Here is a 22,223-nt window from a genome sequence, read left to right as displayed (position 1 = left end):
ACTTTAACTAAGTGGCACAATTGGGATATAAGTCATGGCAACATAAGGTGAAAACAGGGTTAAGCAGGGCCTAGGCTAGGTGGAGATTGTAGCCCCCCCCCCCCCCCCCCCCATTTTTTTGACAATTGGCAGGAAACTTGACGGAAGGGGGTTCTCATCCGTCAATAAATTTCGGCAATCCATCAATGACAGATGTCCCATTTCGGTGATGGATTGGCAATGACAGAACATTGACGGATGCCCACCTCAAATGGCAAAAACATTGACAGACGGTCATTTTGCTGAGCAATCGACAAATGACGGATTGATGGTTTATTGCGTGATTTTTTTTGGAACCTAACCCCAGCAAAAAACGAGGGAACACTGTATAACATTTTATTTTAGAAAACGGGGGGAGAAATATTTGTAATCTTTTTTTTTGCAATTTTGGGCCCCCTCCACTAGGTGGCGCCCTAGGCGACCACTTAGTTTGCCTATGCCCAGGGGTTAAGTTAACTCATTTGCTCCCCAAAACGTATAAATACGTTCTATTTTAAATGTTTGAAGTGTCCCAAAGATGTATATTTATACTTTTTTTTTTTTTAAATGCTAGACTATACAGAATGCTTTGATGCAGCCTCTCAACTGCAAAGGACAGTTGAAGAAATGGTAGTTATTACACAAAAGGGCAGCAGGTGGCAGCAGAGTATAAGATAAACCAGGGCCAATTTGAAAAAAAAAAGTTTTACTCACATTTCTTAATAGATTTGTGAATAATGATGAAACTTAGCTGTATTCTAATGCTAATTGCTGCAAAACGGAAACAGATAGAATAATTTTTTTTTCCTGATGAAAAAAGAGACTAATCTTTCTTTTGGTAGGTTCCATGGTTTTATAGAAATAGAAGACAATATTCTGTGGGCCTTGCAAAATCGGTCAAAATCCAGTAAACAGCTGGGAGCAAAGGGGGTTGCTTCAGTGAAAACGGCTGGGAGTCAATGAGTTAAAGATTTTTGTCTTAAGAAATGGTCGTCATGGTATCTAATGTGTGCCGTAGTTTGCTTGCGCCATATGAGCACGCGGCCACAACAAAAGGGTTCATCATATACTGTACTAGTTACAGCAGCAAAAGGAATAACTGACCAGAATTCTTCCTTTGGCTACAATGCGATGCCGGATTCTAGTCAAAGTAATCAATTTTAAACTCCAAAAAAAAACTTGAACTTAGAAGCAGAAAGTTTCCACCTGGTTTGCTGCAATGAACATGGGGTACGTTTCTAAAGTTCACTCTGACCTCCGATTAGTGTGTGTGTGTGTGAGAGAGAGAATGGGAGAGGCAGAGCGAGCTCCTCTCCCTTTTGATTTCCATACTCAGTCTGTTATAAAGCAATCAGCAGTTAGTGCTTGAACTGCTTCCTTTACTTGTACTGCAGGATGCACTAAATTTTTTTTGTGGGGGCACTCTGAGTCACTGAACGGCACATTCCGAGTAGGAGGGGGATTTTGGGTGCGATAAGCTTTTTTTATGATGCATTTTTTGACTGGTATGACTCATATTTAGGAGCGGCGTATAGTCGGAAAAATAGGCAAATTTATCATTAAAATAGCACAAAAGAGCATTTGGTTTTTGTTGATTATGGCGGCACTTTTGGACAAAAGCGGTATTGTTTTCCCTTAAAAGAACCACATTTCCCATGAGGCCAAGCGCAGATCATCGTGAAATCCGGACGTCCAAGGCGTCCGCAGTTGGACTGAATTACATTGTTTCCAGTGGCTATTTTCAATTTTTTTCTTTATACAGCACTGTAATGTTTCTCAAGTATGTAAACAGCAGACGGTGTTTGTGATCTTACCTTTTTTATTGTACACGCAAACGGCTGTGCCCCCACTCCCTCCCTTCCCGCGATGCATTCACAAGCATTCGCAAACAAGAAAGAACACAACTTTTGAGTGTTGCGTGGCTGGTCGGGTCAGTCTGGAAAAACGAACTATCAAGCTGATGTCTATTTATTGCTACCACACAATTTTCCAATAGCATAATAATTTTTTATTTGAGCATGGAAAGCTACAGAGTCCCCGCAAATCCCGCGTCTTCCGCCTCGCTTCGCCTGTACTGTGCTTTTGACCACATCCAGGTAGGCTTTTTATCATCATTATTATATCATTATTATTGTCGCCTCAGACAAAAATATTCGTTTCTTGGGATGTTTTGTAGTTTCTGCATGATAACAGCAATCGCGCGTAGACGTTTGACTCGACTTCCGTCTGGAACGACTGGGGAAAAGACGTATGCCGTAAAGCAGTCTGCACGTTTGTAGTTTTGTGTGTGTTTGGCAGAATTCACACCATCCACCTCATAGTTGTTTAGTGCCAGTAAAAATGATACAGACCCCTCAGGCCATGACAAAGGATTCATTCATCTAGCTTGTAAATCAATGTTTCATCAGCAGAATTATGAAAATATGAATTGAAGGCTCAAATCGTATTTAGTGTTGCTTTAAAGGGGAAGTCAACCTTAAACATTTCCTGACAACAATATGTTATATGTGACCACAGTCTAAACATGACATTCTGATTAATATTAAATCTGTGGAATACGAGTTATGCAGCAAAATCCAGCCGTTTTTATCCATCTCAGGAGGCGACCAATCACAGCTCACCTGTTTTCTGAAGCTGAGCTGTGATTGGTTGTTATCTGTGTCCTGAGCAACTGTGATGCCATTTTCACTCGACAGCAAGTGGCAAAATGGCTGCCTTCTGATATTGACAAAAACTGCTGCATTTTGCTGCTTAGCTGATATTCCACTAACGCGATATTAACCAGATTACCGTTTTTAGAGTAGTGGGGCTGCATAGAACATACAAAGTTCAAAATAACATTGTATAACAAGTACAAGATGTTCTCATTTAAAAAAGGGGGGGGGCTTGTGGGGTGGGGGAACACACACACACACACACACACACACACACACACACACACACACACACACACACACACACACACACACACACACACACACACACACACACACACACACACACACACACACACACACACACACACACACACACACACACACACACACACACACACACACACACACAAAGAATATCCACCTCCTCTCCCCTTTCAATCCGGCGGATGCAGCTGATGATGATTTTGTAACCCCGTTCAAACGTTACCACCTCGGCAACACAGTTTGGGGCACAAGAGTGGTTGACGTACCTGTTAAAGAAAAATATCATCAGTTTAAAACCAATGTGAGCATTAACGATCAGGCTTTTTTAAATTTCACATTTAGAATAGCTGCAAAGAGTTAACCGAAAAACGGACTTCTCTGCCAAGCTTTATGCTGCAAGTGACCTTTAACCTGTATGATTGTACAAGTCAGAAATGTTTCGTGGAAAGCATTATGCCTGTATAAACATGCAACAAGTAAGACAGTCAAGCATTTTCGATATTTTGATCATATACAACACAAAATGCATTGAATCCGACATCCCGAGGCAACCCGCCTGCATGTGTTCAAGGTCATGAGTGCATTGAGACTAAATAGAACAGCCAAAGGCCTCAGACTCATCTTTCTGCATAATAAATGACACACCGAGTGCTTAGTTTAAGTATGTAAGGCATCCCTAATGAACACCCTAAAAGCAACAGTGTGGTATTAAAGTGGAGTGGTAAAATGTCACGCACCTGGCGAGTCCTCCAGACCTAGTCGCATCGACAACATGCTCGCTGTCGATGCGGAACATAAACACAGCTCGATTCTGGAAAGGAGACGGGTTAAAAAAAATAAAAAAATAACCACCATTTTGTTTTGTGAAAGTAGCCTACAGCTGATTCACAGTGAAAGGTTGTTTACTTGAGATCTATAGACCCTGTCCTTCCTGATGGCGACTTCATTACGGAGGACGGTTCCATTGTACTCGATCACCATTGTTTGTTTTTCCATGTCACGAGCCGCAAACAGCCCGAGACCCTGCAAATGTGTTTGTACAGTACATTTACGTTACAATACAAAAGTCCTTCCATAATACAGAGTAACTAGTCCTTAATTTGTATGATATAAATTCTAGGAAATATCAGCACACGCAGTTTGTTGTTCTCACAAAGAAATTATGTTCATGGTTGTTTGTTGATCATGGTAATAGAAAGTGTAAAAAAGAAAAGCAATCTAAAACATTTTGCTAATTTCATTGATCTCACAGTCAGTGGCAAACTCAGCAAGAATTCTGGCTCCCACAGATTGGTCGATGCTTATGTGGTGCACAGCTGTGCACATTCAAACAATTACCAACACGCCTAATCTCAACTGCACGTCAATCGCGACACCCATGGCAAGAATAAAGATGACCTGCACAAAGCTGGAATAACCCACAACACATCCCAAACCAGCAAAAGGCTGGGTGAGACGTTGGCGCCATTATTCCAAAGTGGTAGACTAGACACACATATGACTGTGAAACTGCCCACAGTCTGGAGCACCATGCGAGATCTTGTGGAGTGGGGATGGGATGATCATGGAGAACCATATCAGAACAGTCTCAAAGTACATGACAGGCTCTTGTTCATGGTCTGAAGGTAATTGAGACCTCAGTCACCAAGAAAACAATAACACCTGTGCCTTGATGTAATGGAATCTTGCAGTGGCCACAAGGTCCCCCCGACTCAAGGAGTCAGGGCTGCAACCAAAAAACAAAAACAAAAAAAAATGTAGCAGGAATAGGGATGGGAATTGAAAACCGGTTAAGGTCGCTCACGAGATGCTGTGACTATCGCGAGACCTACAGCGAGACCAGAAACCCTAACATGGCGGCGTCCTGCTGCTAAGATAGAACTAGCTCTAATATACTAAACTAATCCAAATTTAACCATCATATATCTTGCATTTTCTCTTCTCTCTTTTTCATCCGGCAGATCTGAAATACCACCCAACGTGGAGGACCTTGAACGTTTCATCGACGGATATTTTTACAGCTGCGCGATGGAGGATCCTGCCGTCGAGAAACCATCAAAGAAACCCTCTTCGAAGAAGAGGAAAAACGATTCAGCGACGGACACGGACGACCTAACCACCACCACTACGGACGTTTCGGTCAGTGTGCTGGAGTCCATAAATAAAAAACTTGACGTCCTCGGCCTCATCCTCGAGGACGTCAAAGAATTAAAAGTAAGTATGGAATTTATCAGTCAGCAGGTAAGTGTCCTTAAACAGGAAAATGCCGAGTTACATTCTACACTCACGACTGTTTCAGCCGAGCTGGAAACTATGAAAAAAGAAAATAAAACGCTAAAAGAAACAGTTTTAGATGTACAATCCCGCAGTATGCGGGAGAATTTAATATTCTCAGGTATATCTGAGAATACCTCTGATAACCCAGAGGTTGAGATAAAAAAATTTATGACGAATTCATTAAAAATTCCTCAGGAGACGGTAAATAACATCTCTTTTGACCGGGTACATCGGCTTGGAGCCCGTAGAGGCAACAAACCCCGTCCTATTATTGCAAAGTTTGAACATTTTAAACAGAAATTATTTGTTAAAAGTAAAGGACGGGAGCTTAAAGGGACCTCATTTGGAATGAATGATCAATTCCCGAGAGAGATCAATGAGCGGCGAAAGGTACTGTTTCCTATAATGAAACAAAATAGGCAGGAGGGTAAGCGGACTACGATAGCCGTTGATAAGTTATATATCGATGGCCAACTATTCCGGAACCCCAATTCCACTCCCTGGCTGTTCTAATTAGCATTGGTGGAACTAAACTTAGTTTGATTACTAGGTGTATACATATACTGTATATGTGGTTATAAAACCAAAAACATGAATACTTATTATGTTTAGGCTATATTATAAATATAATATTAATACACAACTATATCTAAAGTATATTTATAAAAAATAAAATAAAAAAAATCTCGCTGGGGTTACTGGTGTATTGTTATGTTTAATCCCCTGTTAATTTCCCTCACTTTCACCGCCCTACTCGTTTTTGCACGGTTTTATTTACTTACACGTTACCTTACACGTTACCTTACACGTTACCTTACACGTTACCTTACACGTTACCTTACACGTTACCTTACACGTTACCTTACACGTTACCTTACACATTACCTTACATGTTGCCTTATACGTTACCTCATATTTTATACAAACTATATAAATCACCTAACCACTTTGATTCTATCCTATAACATGCCAGTGGTGGCAAATGGCCTATACAGATATATACATAGGACTGTGTTTATATTATTTGTATGCATAAATTAGTTTTGGTTTCCTGGAATGTTTGTGGCGCTCGCTCACAGGCAAAAAGAATAAAAACTTTAGACCATCTCTTAAAATTAAAAGCAGATATTTGCCTCCTACAAGAAACCCACCTACAAAAATCTGAAGAAAAATTACTTATTGATAAAAATTTTAGCCAAGCGTACTCTGCCCCTTATAACAGTAGACAAAGGGGAGTCTGTATACTCATACATAATAATTTACTCTTTACTCTAAATAATACAATAACAGACCCAGAGGGCCGATACATTATTATTCAGGTGACTATATTTAATAAAATATATACATTCGGTAATTTATATGCCCCTAATAATGATGATCCGGCCTTTTTCCATGAATTTTTCTCTAAACTGTTTGAATTAGCAGCGAACTCTACTATTATTATTGGAGGAGACTTTAACACAACCTTAAATCCATTAATAGATCGTTCTAATAAAACAACATGTATAAGGCGATCACAATCCACAAAAGTAATAGGGGAATATATGGATGACTTTGGCCTCGTCGACAGCTGGAGACTTAAAAACCCAAATAAGAAGGAATTTACCTTCTTTTCCGCTGTGCACCGGTCCTTTTCAAGAATTGATTTTTTTCTTACAAATAATTCTATTGCTGATAAAACCGTTACAAAAATACATCCTATTATTATTAGCGACCATGCACCAGTCTCCCTTTCCCTACAAGTTGATTATACCTTTAAACCACCACCTACATGGCGTTTTAACATCTCACTACTAAACGACGCAGAATTTGACAAAATTATAAGAAAAGAATGGGCGGACTTTTTGGAAATAAATGACTCTCCAGACCTATCTCCAGCTCTTCTCTGGGAAACCGGGAAAGCAGTAATTAGAGGTAAAATTATATCATATTCATCTTATAAAAAGAAACAGGATCAAAAATTAGAAAAAGACTTGGAAGATAAAATTAAACAACTGACGGATGAGTACGCAATAAACCCAAATAACCAAATATGGACTGACTTACAAAATACAAAAATACAGTTAGACGATATGTTAACTAAAAAGACAGAGTTTATAATACAACAATTGAGATACAACAACTTTGAATATAATAACAAATCAGGTAAATTTCTTGCAAACCAACTTCAACGTAATCGGGAAAAATCGCTTATAACGGCTATTAAAGGTACAACTGGTGAATGTACACAATCACCAGAAGAAATTAATCAAATTTTTTATAATTATTATCACAATTTATACTCAGAAACTAATAAACCTAACCCAGAGCATATTGAGGCATTCCTCAGTAGCTTAAGTATACCTCAGGTAACTACTGAATATAAAGATATGTTAGATGCACCACTTACTATAAACGAGTTGTACAGTGCTCTAGATAGTATGCCAAATGGCAAAGCACCCGGCCCTGATGGTTATCCGGCTATATTTCTAAAGCACTTCTGGTCAATGCTTGCTCCACTATTCTTAAGAGTAGTAACAGAAATTAAAACTAATGGTCACATACGCCCACACATGAATACAGCAGCAATTAAACTTTTATTAAAGCCAGAAAAAGACCCCACCCTTCCATCAAGTTACCGTCCGATTTCACTAATTAACACTGATATTAAAATTATCACTAAGGCTTTTACATCTAGATTAGAAACAGTAATCCCGACAATCATTCATAGCGACCAAACAGGCTTTATTAAAGAGCGTCACTCTACTAATAATATTAGAAGGCTCTTTAACCTTATTAGTATGTCACAGCGGCATGATAAAAAGGCAGTTATTATATCATTGGATGCAGAAAAAGCTTTTGATAAAGTTAACTGGTCCTTCCTCTTTGCTGTTTTAAATAAATTTGGCTTTGGGAAGTCATTTATTCACTGGGTGTCAGTATTATATGATTCTCCTAAAGCTACTGTTACTACTAATGGGATTATATCTAAGAGTTTTACTCTACAGAGAGGCACAAGACAGGGATGCCCACTGTCGCCTTTATTATTTGCAATATTTATTGAACCGCTTGCATTAGCCATACGCCAGGAAAGAATGATTCAAGGAATTCACTCTGGGGTAACAGAACATAAAATTAATCTATATGCCGATGATATTTTACTTTATTTAGAAAAGCCTGCTATTTCATTAGGGGAAGTATTTAACTTAATAACTAAATTCTCACAGTTATCAGACTATTCTATTAACTGGACAAAATCAACACTTCTACCTATTACAGAAAATTCATGGAACCCTGCAAGCCAGGACCCATACTACTCATTTCCTATAGGTAATTTAAAATACTTAGGCATAAAAATCTCACCTAAATTAACTGATTTAGTTCATTTAAATTTCACTCCACTTCTGGATAGCATTTATAGTGACTTGGAGCGCTGGAATAATCTTCCTATTTCTCTAATAGGACGAATAGCCACTATTAAAATGAAAGTTTTACCCAAAATAAACTATTTTTTCTCAATGATTCCATTTAAACCTACGGCTAACTGGTTCCAGTTGTTGGACTCAGCCGTTACAAAATTTTACTGGAAAAAAAAAAAAGCAAAGATTAGTCTATCTACTCTTCAGAAAAATAAATCCAAAGGAGGTCTAGAGGCACCAAATTTTATGCACTATTATATAGCCAACCAGCTACAATATATTATTTTATGGGCACAACCCAATAGAGATACTAACTGTTGGCTGGAACTAGAACAGAAGGATTGTAATAACCTCAGACTCCTAGATTTACTCTTTATTACAACATCGATTAAGCGCCATAACTGCTTTAAAAATCCAATGATTTCCGCCACCCTGACTGCCTGGTGGAAGGCACTAGAAATGACAAAAGCCAAAGTGGAGCCCAGCGGGCTTTCTCCCCTATGGCATAACCCCGACTTTCAAATTAACAACCAATCGTTTTATTTGAATGTGTGGGAGCAGAAAGGAATTACACATCTCCACCATCTCTTCTCAGATAATATGTTTATATCATATACATCCTTGCTCCAAAAATATAAAATAAAAAACGGAAACTTTTTACATTATTTGCAAGTTAAAAGTATGATAAAGAAACAAATTCCAACACTCCAGGGTACGCTCCAACCGCCTGTTTTAGCTAAAGATATTACCAAGCTTTCTCCAACAACAACAAAAAAACTCTCAAAAATATATAAGTTACTTTCATATACTGATAAAACGTCTTTACCCATCTCAAAATGGGAAACAGACTTGTCTATAGCTCCGGAATCTGTCTTTTGGATTCAAGTTTGTGAAAATGTTTTTAAAATGACAAAACACACAAATTTACAACTTATCCAATATAAAATTATTCACAGAACATACATTACTCAATATATGATGAAGAAAATGGGACTCTCAGACTCCGACATTTGTCTCCAGTGTTTACAAAACACTACAGACACTTATTTTCATGCTTTATGGTTATGTACTCCGGTTATGTGTTTCTGGACTAAAGTCTTAGAAAAACTTTCCGCTGTCTTGGACTGTAGGATACCGTTCTCTCCAAACTTGTGTTTGCTAGGTGACTTAACAACAATTGACTTACCACATAAACAATTTCAATCTATACTTGTAGCCCTTACTATCGCAAAAAAAACAATTCTTGTTAACTGGAAAAATAAACAAACTTTGAATATCGACCAATGGTCTAACCTCCTCATAAATCATATTTTAATGGAAAAAATATCTGCCTCAAATAAAAACCAAATGTCAAAATTTAAAGAAACATGGTCTACGTATATAGAATTTTTTAACCTAAACTTGGATTTTAATTCTGCCTGTTAGCGAGAGCCACAGCAGCGTTATAACTGGCATTGATGTTTCTGTATTAGGCAATTTGTAACTAATGGTTGTGTTTCCATAGTCAGGAACCCGGCTGCTGCCAGCGGGATCGAGCGGATTCACCTCCGATGGGCACCAGGGGTTGATATTCGGATTCACGGCATGCCAGTGGGTTAATTCTGTGGGTGCTGTCCCCCCTGGCGGGGAGTGGGCGGGTCTGCCCCTCTGTTGGCTGCTGGGTGGCGGCTGCGTCTTGGCCGTTCCCTGGGTCTCTTGGGGGGTGCTGCGTTGCGGGGCTTTCCCTGGTGTCGGGGGCGGCGCCGTTCCGGCGCGGTCCGTCGCTCTGGGCCCGGCGACGCGGTTCGGGGCCTGTGGGCCGCCGGGGTGCCCGGTGGTTCCCTCTCCCCTCCCCCTTCCTCCCCCTTGCTGCCTCTCCCTCCTCGCCTCTCCCCGCCCGTCCTCCGCCTCCCTGTCCCCTCTCCCTCGTCGCCCTTCCTCCTCCTCTCCCCCTCTCCTTGCGTCCCTGCCGCTGCCCCCTGCCCTTCTTGTCGTCCCCTTCCCTCCTCCCTTCCCCTTCCCCGGTACGCCTTCCTTCCCCTCCCCTGGGCCGGGGGCTCCATCCATGGCCCGGGTCTCGGTGCTATGGGGGCCGGCGGGGGTGGCTGGGGTTTGGTGTCGTGCCCGCCCCGCTCCGGTGGGCGTCCTGACACCTCGGGCGGGACCCAGTATCCGGGGGGCGAGCCCTATCGCCCCGCCGGACGGGTCCCATATGCCCGCCGGGGTCCTGGTGGGGTGGGTGGGGGCTTGGTGGGCCGGTGCGCCTCCTGCCCCCGCCCGGTTGGGGGGGGCCCCGCTGGTCACACCTCTTAACTCACTACACTAGGTTTGCACAATACACTTTTATAGACATATAGGGCACATAACACACTTTGGGGGGTGGGGTAGGGTGGAAACACCGTCTTCACCCTACAACTCCCCTCCAATTTTAATACACCACACAACTTGTGGGTGGGGGGGGGGGCTTGGGGGCTTGTGGGGGTGCCATCGGTTGGGGGCCGCAGTATAGAGCAGTGCTGCGGTCCCCTGTCCGTGTCGCCACCCCCCCCCCCCGCCCTATCTATTTTTTTTAATGCACCACATACACTCAGCAACATGCTTGGGTGGCGGGTGGATCGGAGCGTGGGAATATCATTTCCATCGGCTCCGGTTCACCTGCTCCTAATTTTAATGCACCACACACACACACTTGTATATACACTGGGTGGGGTCACATTCACGGTTTAGGGGTAGAGTTCGCCAGTCCGCGAGCTGGCGGACTCAGTAACAGGGGTTAATTTTCACAAAGAACGCTGGGGTGACGACCGGGGCCTTCCCCCGCTGGGCCTGGGGTTCGGGGGTGTCGGCCGCCCTTCGGTGCCCCCATCTCCCCCTTCTGCCCCCGGTGTTCCGTCCTTCCACACGGCGGGGGGTGGGGTGGGCGCGGCTGCCCTCTCCGCTCCGCTGTCCGGCCCCTCTTCGGCGCCGGTGCCTGGGTGCGGGTGGTCCCCGGGGGCTGGGGGTCGGGGGTTGGGGGGCTGCCGGTTGGTCGGGGTGGGGTCGGGGGGGGGGGGCGGCTTTGTTGGGGGGGGGGCGGTGGTGGGGGTTGCGGGGTGGGGGGGTGCTGGGTGTCTGGGGGATTGGGGGCATGGGGGCGGCTGGGGCTGGGTTGGGGTGGGTGGCGGGGGGTGGATGGGGGGCGGGGGGTGGTGGGGGGGCGGGGGTTGGGGGCCGGTGGGGTGCCTGGTGGGCCTGCAGTGCCCCGTCCTGCTGCGTTGGGCCGGGGGCGCGGGCCGTGTTGGGGCGGGGGGCGCTCCTGCTCCTGGGTTTGCTCTCCGGCCGGTGGCCCTGGTGGGGCCCGGGGGTCGTCCTTTGGCGCTGCCGCGGCCTGGGGGGCCCTGAGGTGTTGCGCTTGCTCTGTTCCGGCGGGGGTCGACGGCTCCCCTCTTTGGTGGAGATTTTCATGCATGCCAGATCCACCACACCAGCATCTACCGAAACTCAGACACAATCTGTTTCCTCCTCAGGTTATTGAATCGGTGGAGGCTGGTGTCTCGGATCTCACGCGGCTTCGTCTGTCCTTCCTTCCTTTTCTCGGTCTCTCCGTTGGTCTCTTGAGGCCTCCCTGACTTTATGTTTTTTGGATTTGTTGGGGTCTGGATGTTTCTTGGGCTGGGGAGGAGTTCTGGTGGGGGGTGTCTGGTCGGTGCTGGATTTCACCTTCCTTGGTTTTCTTCGGTCCCCTCGGGTCTCCTGGTGTTCGATTTAGGTGAACGGTATAAGATTTTTTTTTCTAATAGGTTTTCTGGTGAGCTAACAAACACACGCACGCACGCACGCACACACACATACTCACCCACACACACAAAAAAAAAAAAAAAAAAAGTATGTATGTATGTATGTATATATGTATATATGTATGTATATATGTGTATATATATATATATATATATATATTTAAAAAAAAAAAAAAAAAAAAAAAGAGCAATGATGATGACATTTCCGAATGAACAATACTGAGCTCTTAAAAAAAAAAAAAAAAAAAAAAAAAAAAGAAAACCGGTTAATGTTGAGAACCGGCTCCCAGTGTTTCAATTCCTTGGCATCGTTTGCCGTTTTTGCTGCCAATTCCCTTATTGGTTCCCTGTGGGCTGATGACGTCACCACGCGCGCGAGTTGCACGACATTTCCGTCCGCGCCGAGCAACAAAAATGGTGCCTTGCTCGAAAGTTTGTTGACATCTTCCAAGAAAACAACAGGCCAACTTGCAATGTTTGCAAATTGGATATTTCGTCTAAGGGAGGAAACACCAACACTATGCAAGAGCATTTGAACACACAGCATGTGATGACTGCCGTTTTGTCTGTTTGTGAGCGCTCCGGAGTCCCGGTGGGATCAACACAGCAGCAACGGCCGCCAGCAATGCAAGCGTTCTCTCCTATCAACACTCCAGGTACGGGTAGTAACTATATTAAAGCTAGTTTGCCATTATGTGAAACGTGCTGTTAGTAACTGCGGATGTTAAATCCCGTATCTCACTAAACGGCGCCGGCTTGCGAGGGTAAATGACGCGGCCCGCGAGTGTTGTGTTGTTTTTTTTCATCAGGGTTCATTCAAGGTTGCAAAGCGTGCAAAGATGTACAGACCGAACCATGACGTGAAAGCAACATTCACTACTTCCACACGACCACACTGACTCTGCTCACGGGAGTCACACACCAGTCTACTTGCAGCGTCTCTTTTGACTGAGACAGGGAGGAGTTTTGAGTTAATCTTAGTGTTGAAATGTTACTGGAGTTGGACATTATTGTCACAAAAAAATCTAGGTTGTATTTTGTAAATTTCTACAGAAAATTAAAAAAAAAAAAGTAGTGTGTAGTGTTTAAAAAATGTGTTTATTTTCAAATATTTTTTCTTTCTCTCTTTTCTGGGGACCCCATGGCATCCCGTTGAGTCATCGAATGTGGACCTTAAAACTTCACTGTTGGGTTTGTAAGGCCATGTTATTTTTAAACATGTCTCTTGTTTACAGATACAACTAAGACATAAAAAAGTGGATGCTAATCTAGGCAGGAAGTGAAGCTTTAAATTTCCAAGCGGTAGCTAATTAATAAACTAAACAGGAGTGGACCAAAATTCCTCCTGAGCTATTGTGCAGTCAGTGACCAAATACAAGAAGCGCCTCATCGCTGCACACTAAAGTACTAATTACCCTTTGCTTGGGAATTAAGACACATACTTCACTAAATAAAACACACATTTTCTAACTTTTATGTTGTTGTTTTTAAAACACATTTTTGACAGATATTCTATTGCCATGCACAATAAACAACCATAACTATTATAGACAGTTTATTTCTTTGTAGGTGAGAAAACTTAATTATTAACTTAACTTAGAATTATTTCTACTATGGTATCGCCTTTAAGGATAATATCGCTAAACTCTCAAACAAGTGTGTGAGACCAGTAAAAGCTTTGAGGTTGTAAAACTCACTTGGATGCGGGAGCGGGCCAGGTAGACGTTGGCTCTCCACTCACTCTTCATCCAGCGGTACTGTGAAGATCTCGGGTGCACTACTGGGGTCTTGCTGTGGGAGGCGCCACTTTCTCCCTGGGCCACATTCTGGTTTGACCTGGCAGTGCCGCCAGATACAGCCTGCGCCTGTGGTCTTTAAAGGAACACATATTCATTACAAATGTAGACAAACTAAAATACAGAGGGTCCTCTGTACGATGGTATCAAGGTTAAGTACAATGAGCAATAAACTATTTTGAGCAGTAGCATAAAAAAATTGGAGTCACGCAGCTCAACACTTATTTATTTGATTGCCTTATATTCTATGCCAAGAAGTTTTTTTTCTATACAATATTTACAGTAATTATGACTTAGCTGCTGCATTGGCGTAGGCTAGTGACAGACTCCTGATATATAGACTACTTATGTTAAAGTTCAGTTGACTTTGCCATCATAGGAATGGAACGCCGTCGTAAACCGGGGACCCTTGCAGTGATGTTACTTTCACCAAATATTACCTGATGACCAGAGAGGTGCGAGGAGAGCTTGTTCTTGGCTGGGCCCTGGCACTGCCAGTTGGATTGAACACGAGAGGCAGCTCCATGAGAGGGTTGCGCCCGTAACGGAATGAGTATCTGTCACAAGCCTCCACTCCAGGGAGCTGAAATACAGAGTAAAACATTTGAGTTATTGTAATTGTTCACTGGTACAAAAGTCAACGTCTGACTGCCACATCCTCATTTTATGTTGCCTGTGAAAGCAGATCATGTGCATCACCTTCCATCACTCTTCTGAGTAAAAGTGTAAAATCATTGTCATATTGTTGCTGCTATGTGAAAAACACTTATGTCCATTTTTGTCTTTTTTTTTTTTTTTTTTACTTTTTAGGTTTTTGGGATGAAACTGAAAGCAGACATCCCAAAAATGTAGAAATGTAAAAAAAGAAAAGAAAAAAATTGACATAAGTGTTTTTCACATAGCGACGATATGTAATAAATAATAACATTGACATACTGCAAGCATTATTTTAAAACCCTTAACTTCTGATTTTATAATTAGCTATCCATCGATTTGTGTAAATCTAATCTGAGGAGGCAATACAAAATATATATAACCTATCATAACAGCCCTCTGAGCGAAACCATGCCTACACAATGTGGCTCTTAACTAAAAATCAGTTTGACACCCCTGTTAAAGTATAGTTTCACAATCTGCATATGACTATGCCGATAATGTCAGCGCTTCTACAAACCGATTCAGTGATCTTGGCAACAGCAGACGCCGTGAGCCCAAACAGGTCCTCCCCTTTAAGGTAAACTGGGAAGAGCTTCAGCGTGCCAGTTTCAGTTCTCTTTTCCGAAACAGGACCCAGAACCTTATCCCACACTCCTAGTAGGGAGATCAAAACAGGAAAATGTTAAGAAGTTAAAACACATTCACTGCGGCTTTTTAAATATTTTGCCAGGATTTTGATAGCAAACCTTTAGGAGAGGTGTCCGTCAGGACCAGATCTTGGTAGCCCTGTTCAACGACTCTGATTGTAAACTCGGGTTGTCCATCTTTTTCCTCTACAGAACAGATATAACGGCAACGGCGGTTGCCATGGCGCATGCTCCAGTATATACGACAAGCCTCGTAACCGACTGGAAAGATGGCGGTCGTGGAGTGGAATGCTACCATTTGCGTGGGCGTGAGTTGGCCGATGGCGTGGAGCACCAGGCTGCCTATCCGGAAGGTGTAGCCCAACTCGGGCTGATGCACAGCTGTGGCCATCTGGCGCACTTCGTCCCTTTGGACGTAAACGCGCCGAAAAACGGCAAAGCAGCGCAGTTCGTGCTCCAGAGCATGTCCGGCCGTGCCCCGTGGTCTGTGGGCGTGGCACAGCATGGTCTTGTCCTTAAAGAAGGTGCAATGGGCTTGCAGGGCGCAGGTGAAATGGTAGACGTTGGTACAACGCAAGCGGTGGCAGCCGCTGGTGGCGCCCGTCTGCTGGCAGTAGACGCAGCGCACCGTTTGGCCCCGGCGCAGCGCGAGCTCCACGTTGATCAGAGCGCCGGCTTGCGTCTCGTACACCTCTGTGGACCACAGGGCGCAGTTGAGGTGCACCCACACGTCCAGGTCTAGATTAAGCAAGCGAGCAGGACCGTCGGTAATTCCATCTCCAAACTGGTGGCAGAAACAGCACCGCCTGTGATCCCGCAGTGAAATGGGAGGCCGCAAGGAGGCCCCGAGTTTCTTTAGGAGGTCATCAATCTTATCTTCATCTGGGAGTTGGGAGTTTCCTCGAGGAACCAAGACTTGAACAGTCCACTTCCTCCATCGAAGCCCCTTTGGTCTCTTTACCTGATGCCAAGTCTCGTGGGACCTTGGCCGGGCCTTCAGCTTCACCGTCACTTTGATGGCGTCAGACCTGGCTGTCTCACCAGCCATGGGAAAGGGGATTGGAGGGGTGGACGGGGGAGAGTGTTTAGGCTCAAGCTGGGCGAGGCAATGAACATCCATTGAAGACATGTTGTTGTTGTACTGGTGCTGCGCTTTGGAAAAGATCTCTGTCTGATCCGAGGCAGCACGAAGGGTTAGTGATTCCTGGGGGGAGGGGGATTTTTTTTTTTTTATGAGTGTGATACACAAGGAAGAGTGACGATTTATCGCACTCACTATGGTCTGTTGTCTATGTATGTAGTTACTAACCTTTGATTCTGTGGATGACCTGGACTGCATTGGTGAGGAGCAGTAAAGAAGGAAGCAGTTCTGACTGCAGAAGACCAGCTCGTCTTTTAAACGGCTAACAGATTCCTGAGAGAAATGTGTCCAAAAATTTAGAATTTCAGAAGTGAACGAAATCAAAGCTCGACATCTGACAATGATTGAGCTCAACTCATGCTAAAAGTAAAAGGAGGATAAAAACACAACTTAAACCACTAAGTTATCCATAAGTGCCTCAGTACTCCACTGCACATTCGCACAACGTGTGATGGTTCTGCTACAAGATTCCATGAGTGACCGAGTTACGGCCACAGGCTTTGCAGCGATTCAGAATTTAAATTGCATTTGATTTGGCGACATAACAAATTATAGCCAATCAAAAGGCACAGAAGATTTCACACAGTCGAATAATAAATCTCCAAGTTATAAGTGATCGCCGGGACACAGTGATAAAAATACAGTGCAGGTCCTCAACCTAAAAAGAACTCAATGGGTTCCAAGAGGCTGTTTGTATGCCAAATTGTTCCTAAGTTTCACTTTGGTCTTTGGGACCAAAAGTTAACATCCCAGCCTGCTGCTCTTTACCGGCTGGGACCTCGGGGAAAAAAAGGGCACGGTGATAATAGGAAGCGAGGAGGTTGGCGTACATTCCCGGTGAGTGGATTAACTTCTTTACAGCTGTTGAACTGTCAACCAAGATAGCATTTAACAGCCAACACAGATCACTAGATTGATCCTAAAACTTACCCCCTAGCACATTAATTTCTCCGTTCGAAACAACACCGGTATTGTGGAGTCATCCCAAGGATCAAACGTATGTGAGACAGGCAGCGCATAGCATTATCCCTTACTTTATCAGCCATGCTAAATAAAGTTTACTTGAATGGAAACAATGCAAATATAATTTCATATGTACCTGTGGATGAAATAATGAAGCTTGTGGTAAAAATATACGCTAGAGGTGTATGTTTCGTGCCAGTTACAGTAACTGAATGGGAGTAAGGCCCACCTTTCAATATATCACAATTTTTTCTTCATTATTCTCGCCCATGTCCTCTTTCTGTAGCAACCTGCATCTTCATTTTTATAGACTTAGTTTACGTTGGCCTTAAGACTGACAGGGTATTCAATACAAATGCTGGTGTATCACAATTTCTCAACATGTAAAAAACATTTAAGTTTTAATTTCCAATTTATTATTCAAGTAATCTAATAAGGAACAAATAATATACAGTATATAGTACCTTTATGTGAGAGGGAAGATCTTTGATGGATTTCTGCACTCCATTTCCCAGGACCACCACCTTACAATTGCAGCACCACTGAGGTTTACATCCAGGGTTGGCCGGAATTCTCTGGTCAGGTCCTCGAGCTAGGGCAGAGCCTAAAGCAAAACAGAACATGCAAATAGTTCACAGAACATGCATCTAACATTTGACTAGCATTATGTCTCTTAAGTGGGGTACACACACAGACAGGCTCAATAATTGGGTGTATAAAAAAAAAAGAAGACAAATTATCATGTGATGTGACTTTTCCTCCCCTATCTGCTTGGAAAAGCTTGTTGTATGTGATGTGTTATCACATACACTACTTACTAAGAACAGTCAGAAAATACATGCCAATTTTTCCTCATGTGTGGCAAAAAACACAATTAAGATATTAAAAATCATTATGTATGTAACCCGCTTTTGGGGGAAATCTGTTCTTCAAGCATTTCCTCACCTGGGCTGTTGGGATGGAAGCGGAAATGATGCGCTTGCTGTTGCATCATTCCAATTGCACCACCAGGCCTTATCATCTGTCCTGGCCGACCATGAAGGCCTCCATTGTCTACCTGTCCATGGAAAAGCATAGGAGGGCGAAGGTCCCCGCGTGTGTAAGTGAGCATAGATATGGGCCCCCGGTCTGGGGTGCTGCTGACCTCGTAGCTGCTGGGGATCTTCACGCAAAGAAGCTCTGAAATGGCTGCCACCACTCCAGTGATGTTCTGAAGCAGGAAAAAAAGAACAGGTCTTAAAAACACTCATGGGATCTTGACATTGTATTTTAAGGAGGTGATCAGCTCTGTAAATAGTGTGACATTACATGGGCTAAATAAGTCTAAATCACCAATGAATTCAACGGAAAAAGAATGTGACTTAAGAATAGTAGACAAAAATAGATGGCAACATCAGCATTTTGGAGGATTTCTTCTTAGCATGTGGTTGATGATTACAAGCATTTTCACTTTTTTTGTGTTGTTGTAAAGTGATGTAGTTCTGTCAACTAACCAGTGGGCTTCGCCTTTTGGGTACCAAACCAATACTTTTTTTATTTTTTTACTTTTAATAACAGTATTGTGCCAAAGACAGTTTTATTACCCCCCCCCCCCCCCCCAGGTTTTCACAATGGGAACAAAAAAAGACAAGTGGAAGATTCACATTGGGTAATTAATGCACATTTTCACTGAATTAAAGTACTCTTACCTCAGCTGCCTCTGGCCTCAATGTGATAGCTACAGAAACCAGCCCTGATTTGGAATTGTTAGACATGGGGCCAAATGGGGGTCCAAAGAAGGCTCCTGAAGGCTCAGTCTTAATATCTCGCAATTTGACTTCTGTTCCTAGAGGAGAACGTTTTAAAACTTTTATTTTACATCCGTTGACAACCCCCCAAACAAAACGGCGAGAATCGGTGTTCTAATTTGGTTGCATTTACAGGTACATACCTTTCCCATCTGGCGCAGGAAGCATGGGCAGCACAGGGGAAATGCAGGGGGATGGTGGCTCTTGCTTCACCAATGACAGGTCTGGATAACGACTGATTTCCATGCCAACCACACTCTCAGGGGACGAGGATGGAACAAAACTGTCAGGTGTGTCCCTTTCCTTGCAAAGCTCCTGTCCTTTGTTACTGTTACAATGCAGGGAAAAATAAAGTCAAACCTGTGTAGTTATGCATTGCAACGAAGAACTGTATTGCGTGCGTCAGATACCTCAGTTCCTCCTGGTTGTTGTGGGGAGGGGTCGGAAGAGATGCAGGAACATCCACGGTTTTGGGTCCCTGAGCAATGGCCCGAGCTAGCAGATCTTCTTCTGTCCTAAACGGGACATGTAGCGGCTTCGGAACAAGGCCTTTGGACACTGTATATAGAAGAGCATGCAGTCATCTTGTTGAATGATTAAAATATCCATTCTCCTCCGCTTATCCGAGGTCGGGTCACAGTTGCAAGCAACTTGAGCAGGGAAGCCTCGACTTCCCTCTCCCTATCCACTTTGTCCAGCTCATCCTGGGGATCCCTCAGGCATTTTGCAAGCCTGCTGGGAGAAATAGTCTATCCAGCGTGTTTTGGGTTATTCCCAGGGCCTTTCTCTCGTCAGCCTGCCCCAGGGCAGCTGTGGCTACTTAAGTAGCTTAAAGCCACCAGAGTGTGAATGTGTGTATCCACTGTGAAGCGTCTTTGAGCGTCCAAAAAAGCAAGCAAACAAGGTGTCCGAGCCACCTCATCTGGCTCCTCTCAGTGTGACTATGAGCCTCTGCTAGATGACCAAGCTTTTCACCACATCTCTAAGGGAGATCCTGGACACCCTGCAGAAAAAACGATCCGCCTGTTTACCTCCCACATCCATATCTCACTCATGAACAAGACCCCAAGATACTTGAACTCTTCCACTTCGAGCAGGATCTCCCGCCCTCGCCACCCTTTTCCAACCAAGTACCCTGATCTCAGATTTGGAGGTACTGATTCTCATCTCAATCGCTTCACACTCGGCTGCAAACCGTTCCAGTGAGAGTTAAAGAAGGCAACAGAATCACATCATCTGCAAAAAGCAGAGATGTAATACTGTGGTCACTAAACCGAACCACCCTCAATGCGCCTTGGCTGCACTTAGAAATTCTGTCCATAAAAGTTATGAACAGAATCAGTGACAAAGGGCAGCCTTGGCAGAGTCCAACCCTCACTGGAAACTAATCAGACTTACTGCCAGCAATGCGGACCAAACGCTGACACCGGTTGTACAAGGGAAGAAAAGCCCGTAACTAAGGTTATAAAAAAACAGCCACCTAAATTCTGTAAGGCAGCACATTGGAGCAAAAATAGGCATTGGTTTACGACCAAGTTCTGTTCCTACGGTCTGATGTAACCCAAATATGTACGCAAATTTGAACACCCTTTGGTTTATCACTAACCTACAAAAACACATTAGTAAAGTCCATCCATCCATCCATTTTCTTAACCGCTTAGTCCTCACAAGGGTCGCGGGGGGCGCTGGAGCCTATTCCAGCTGGCTTCAGGCAGTAGGCGGGGTACACCCTAAACTGGTTGCATTAGTAAAGTCATTAGCGTAAATATCTGTATGAAACTTTCCAGCCCATAAATGTAAAACTATCAAATAAAGAGTATTAAGTACAGCTGTCACTGAACATGCTTTTCTTGTGCTGTGTGACCACATATTCCTTTGACACTTTGTAAGCTAGTACATTGCCCGCCACTTGTAACTTCTAAATGTCAATTACAGTGCAGTAAATATTCATATGAAAAACACTTATTGGCCATAAATCTAAATCAATCAAATGATCAACAACAAGTAGTGCGATAACTGTGCATGCCTTGTGCTATGTTCGTTCATAATTTCAAAATGATGTCAAACTAGGAGACCCCCCGTGCAGTAAGCCTCTGTATCTTACCCATGACTGCTGCTTTGCTGGCCAGCTCTTCTGTTGTAGCAAAGCCATTGATCATTTTCTGCCGATTCACAGGTGGTGGCGTGGGAGGAAGCGATGCCGGAGGTGTTGGCGGATTGCTCAGGTTACTCTGCTTTAGGAAACAGTCGAGCCCCCGGTCAGTTCATAAATTTACAGGAACAGCACAAGAGCATCATAAATGTAAGAAAGATCTCATCTCACCTTGTAGGCAAGCTGGGAATAATAGTCAGAGACGCCATCAAGTGAAGCACTGCCAAAAGTGCCTGATAGCAGGCTCTCTCCATTGAGCTGACCACTGCCATAGGGAGCAAAGTGGGCAAAGTTGACCCCGATCAGTGGCTCCATGAGGGGCAGGAGAGAGAGCTGCTGTGGAAATACAGAACCAGCATAATGAATTAAACCATTTATGTAAAACAAAGCACATAAAAACCCCCCACAAATTATACATTTGATGTAACTTTTCTTTGTGACGTGGCTTCTGTACTTGCGGTTCAAAGCCTAAATGCTTTTGTAAATTACTGAAGATCATAAAATTACCCAGGCATATTGCTTAAATTTATTAGACCACCACCACTTTACTCTAAATTTAAATCATTACATTATGAAAATGATTTGAAAATGTGTGGTTCAATTATTTTAAAACAATGTTCAAATTCAAAGCAAGGACATATTATGTCAACCAAAAAGTGTAACAATTTTTGTTTTTGCTAAACAAAAACTGCTTTTGCGAAACAAAAACAG

The 22,223-nt window shown here is 43.4% G+C and overlaps 1 protein-coding gene across 9 annotated transcripts in view; it reads right to left on the bottom strand.

Moving 5' to 3' along the window:
• kmt2cb (lysine (K)-specific methyltransferase 2Cb) overlaps positions 1-22,223 on the bottom strand; it is a 100,310-nt gene that overhangs the window by 2,019 nt on the left and 76,068 nt on the right. For 6 of the 9 annotated variants that reach the window (XM_086080189.1, XM_086080179.1, XM_086080225.1 and 3 more), the window contains 15 exons: positions 21,684-21,848; positions 21,465-21,594; positions 19,771-19,918; positions 19,504-19,688; positions 19,262-19,398; positions 18,519-18,783; positions 18,038-18,177; positions 16,779-16,883; positions 15,569-16,673; positions 15,340-15,476; positions 14,606-14,748; positions 14,067-14,241; positions 3,846-3,962; positions 3,677-3,750; positions 3,097-3,205 (listed from right to left, as the gene is read on the bottom strand). In XM_086080189.1, coding sequence (XP_085936315.1) covers positions 3,097-3,205; positions 3,677-3,750; positions 3,846-3,962; positions 14,067-14,241; positions 14,606-14,748; positions 15,340-15,476; positions 15,569-16,673; positions 16,779-16,883; positions 18,038-18,177; positions 18,519-18,783; positions 19,262-19,398; positions 19,504-19,688; positions 19,771-19,918; positions 21,465-21,594; positions 21,684-21,848 — 3,135 coding nt within the window. The remainder of the gene's footprint in view (positions 1-3,096; positions 3,206-3,676; positions 3,751-3,845; positions 3,963-14,066; positions 14,242-14,605; positions 14,749-15,339; positions 15,477-15,568; positions 16,674-16,778; positions 16,884-18,037; positions 18,178-18,518; positions 18,784-19,261; positions 19,399-19,503; positions 19,689-19,770; positions 19,919-21,464; positions 21,595-21,683; positions 21,849-22,223) is intronic. The other 3 variants (XM_086080217.1, XM_086080198.1, XM_086080207.1) reach the window with 3 other exon arrangements.

This window comes from Leptonotus elevatus, chromosome 1 (genome assembly GCF_054856555.1).
Source record: "Leptonotus elevatus isolate MCC_2025b chromosome 1, RoL_Lele_1.0, whole genome shotgun sequence".
Lineage (NCBI taxonomy): Eukaryota > Metazoa > Chordata > Actinopteri > Syngnathiformes > Syngnathidae > Leptonotus > Leptonotus elevatus.
Note: the sequence above shows the minus strand (reverse complement) of the source record. Positions and strands in the feature narration are given on the sequence as shown.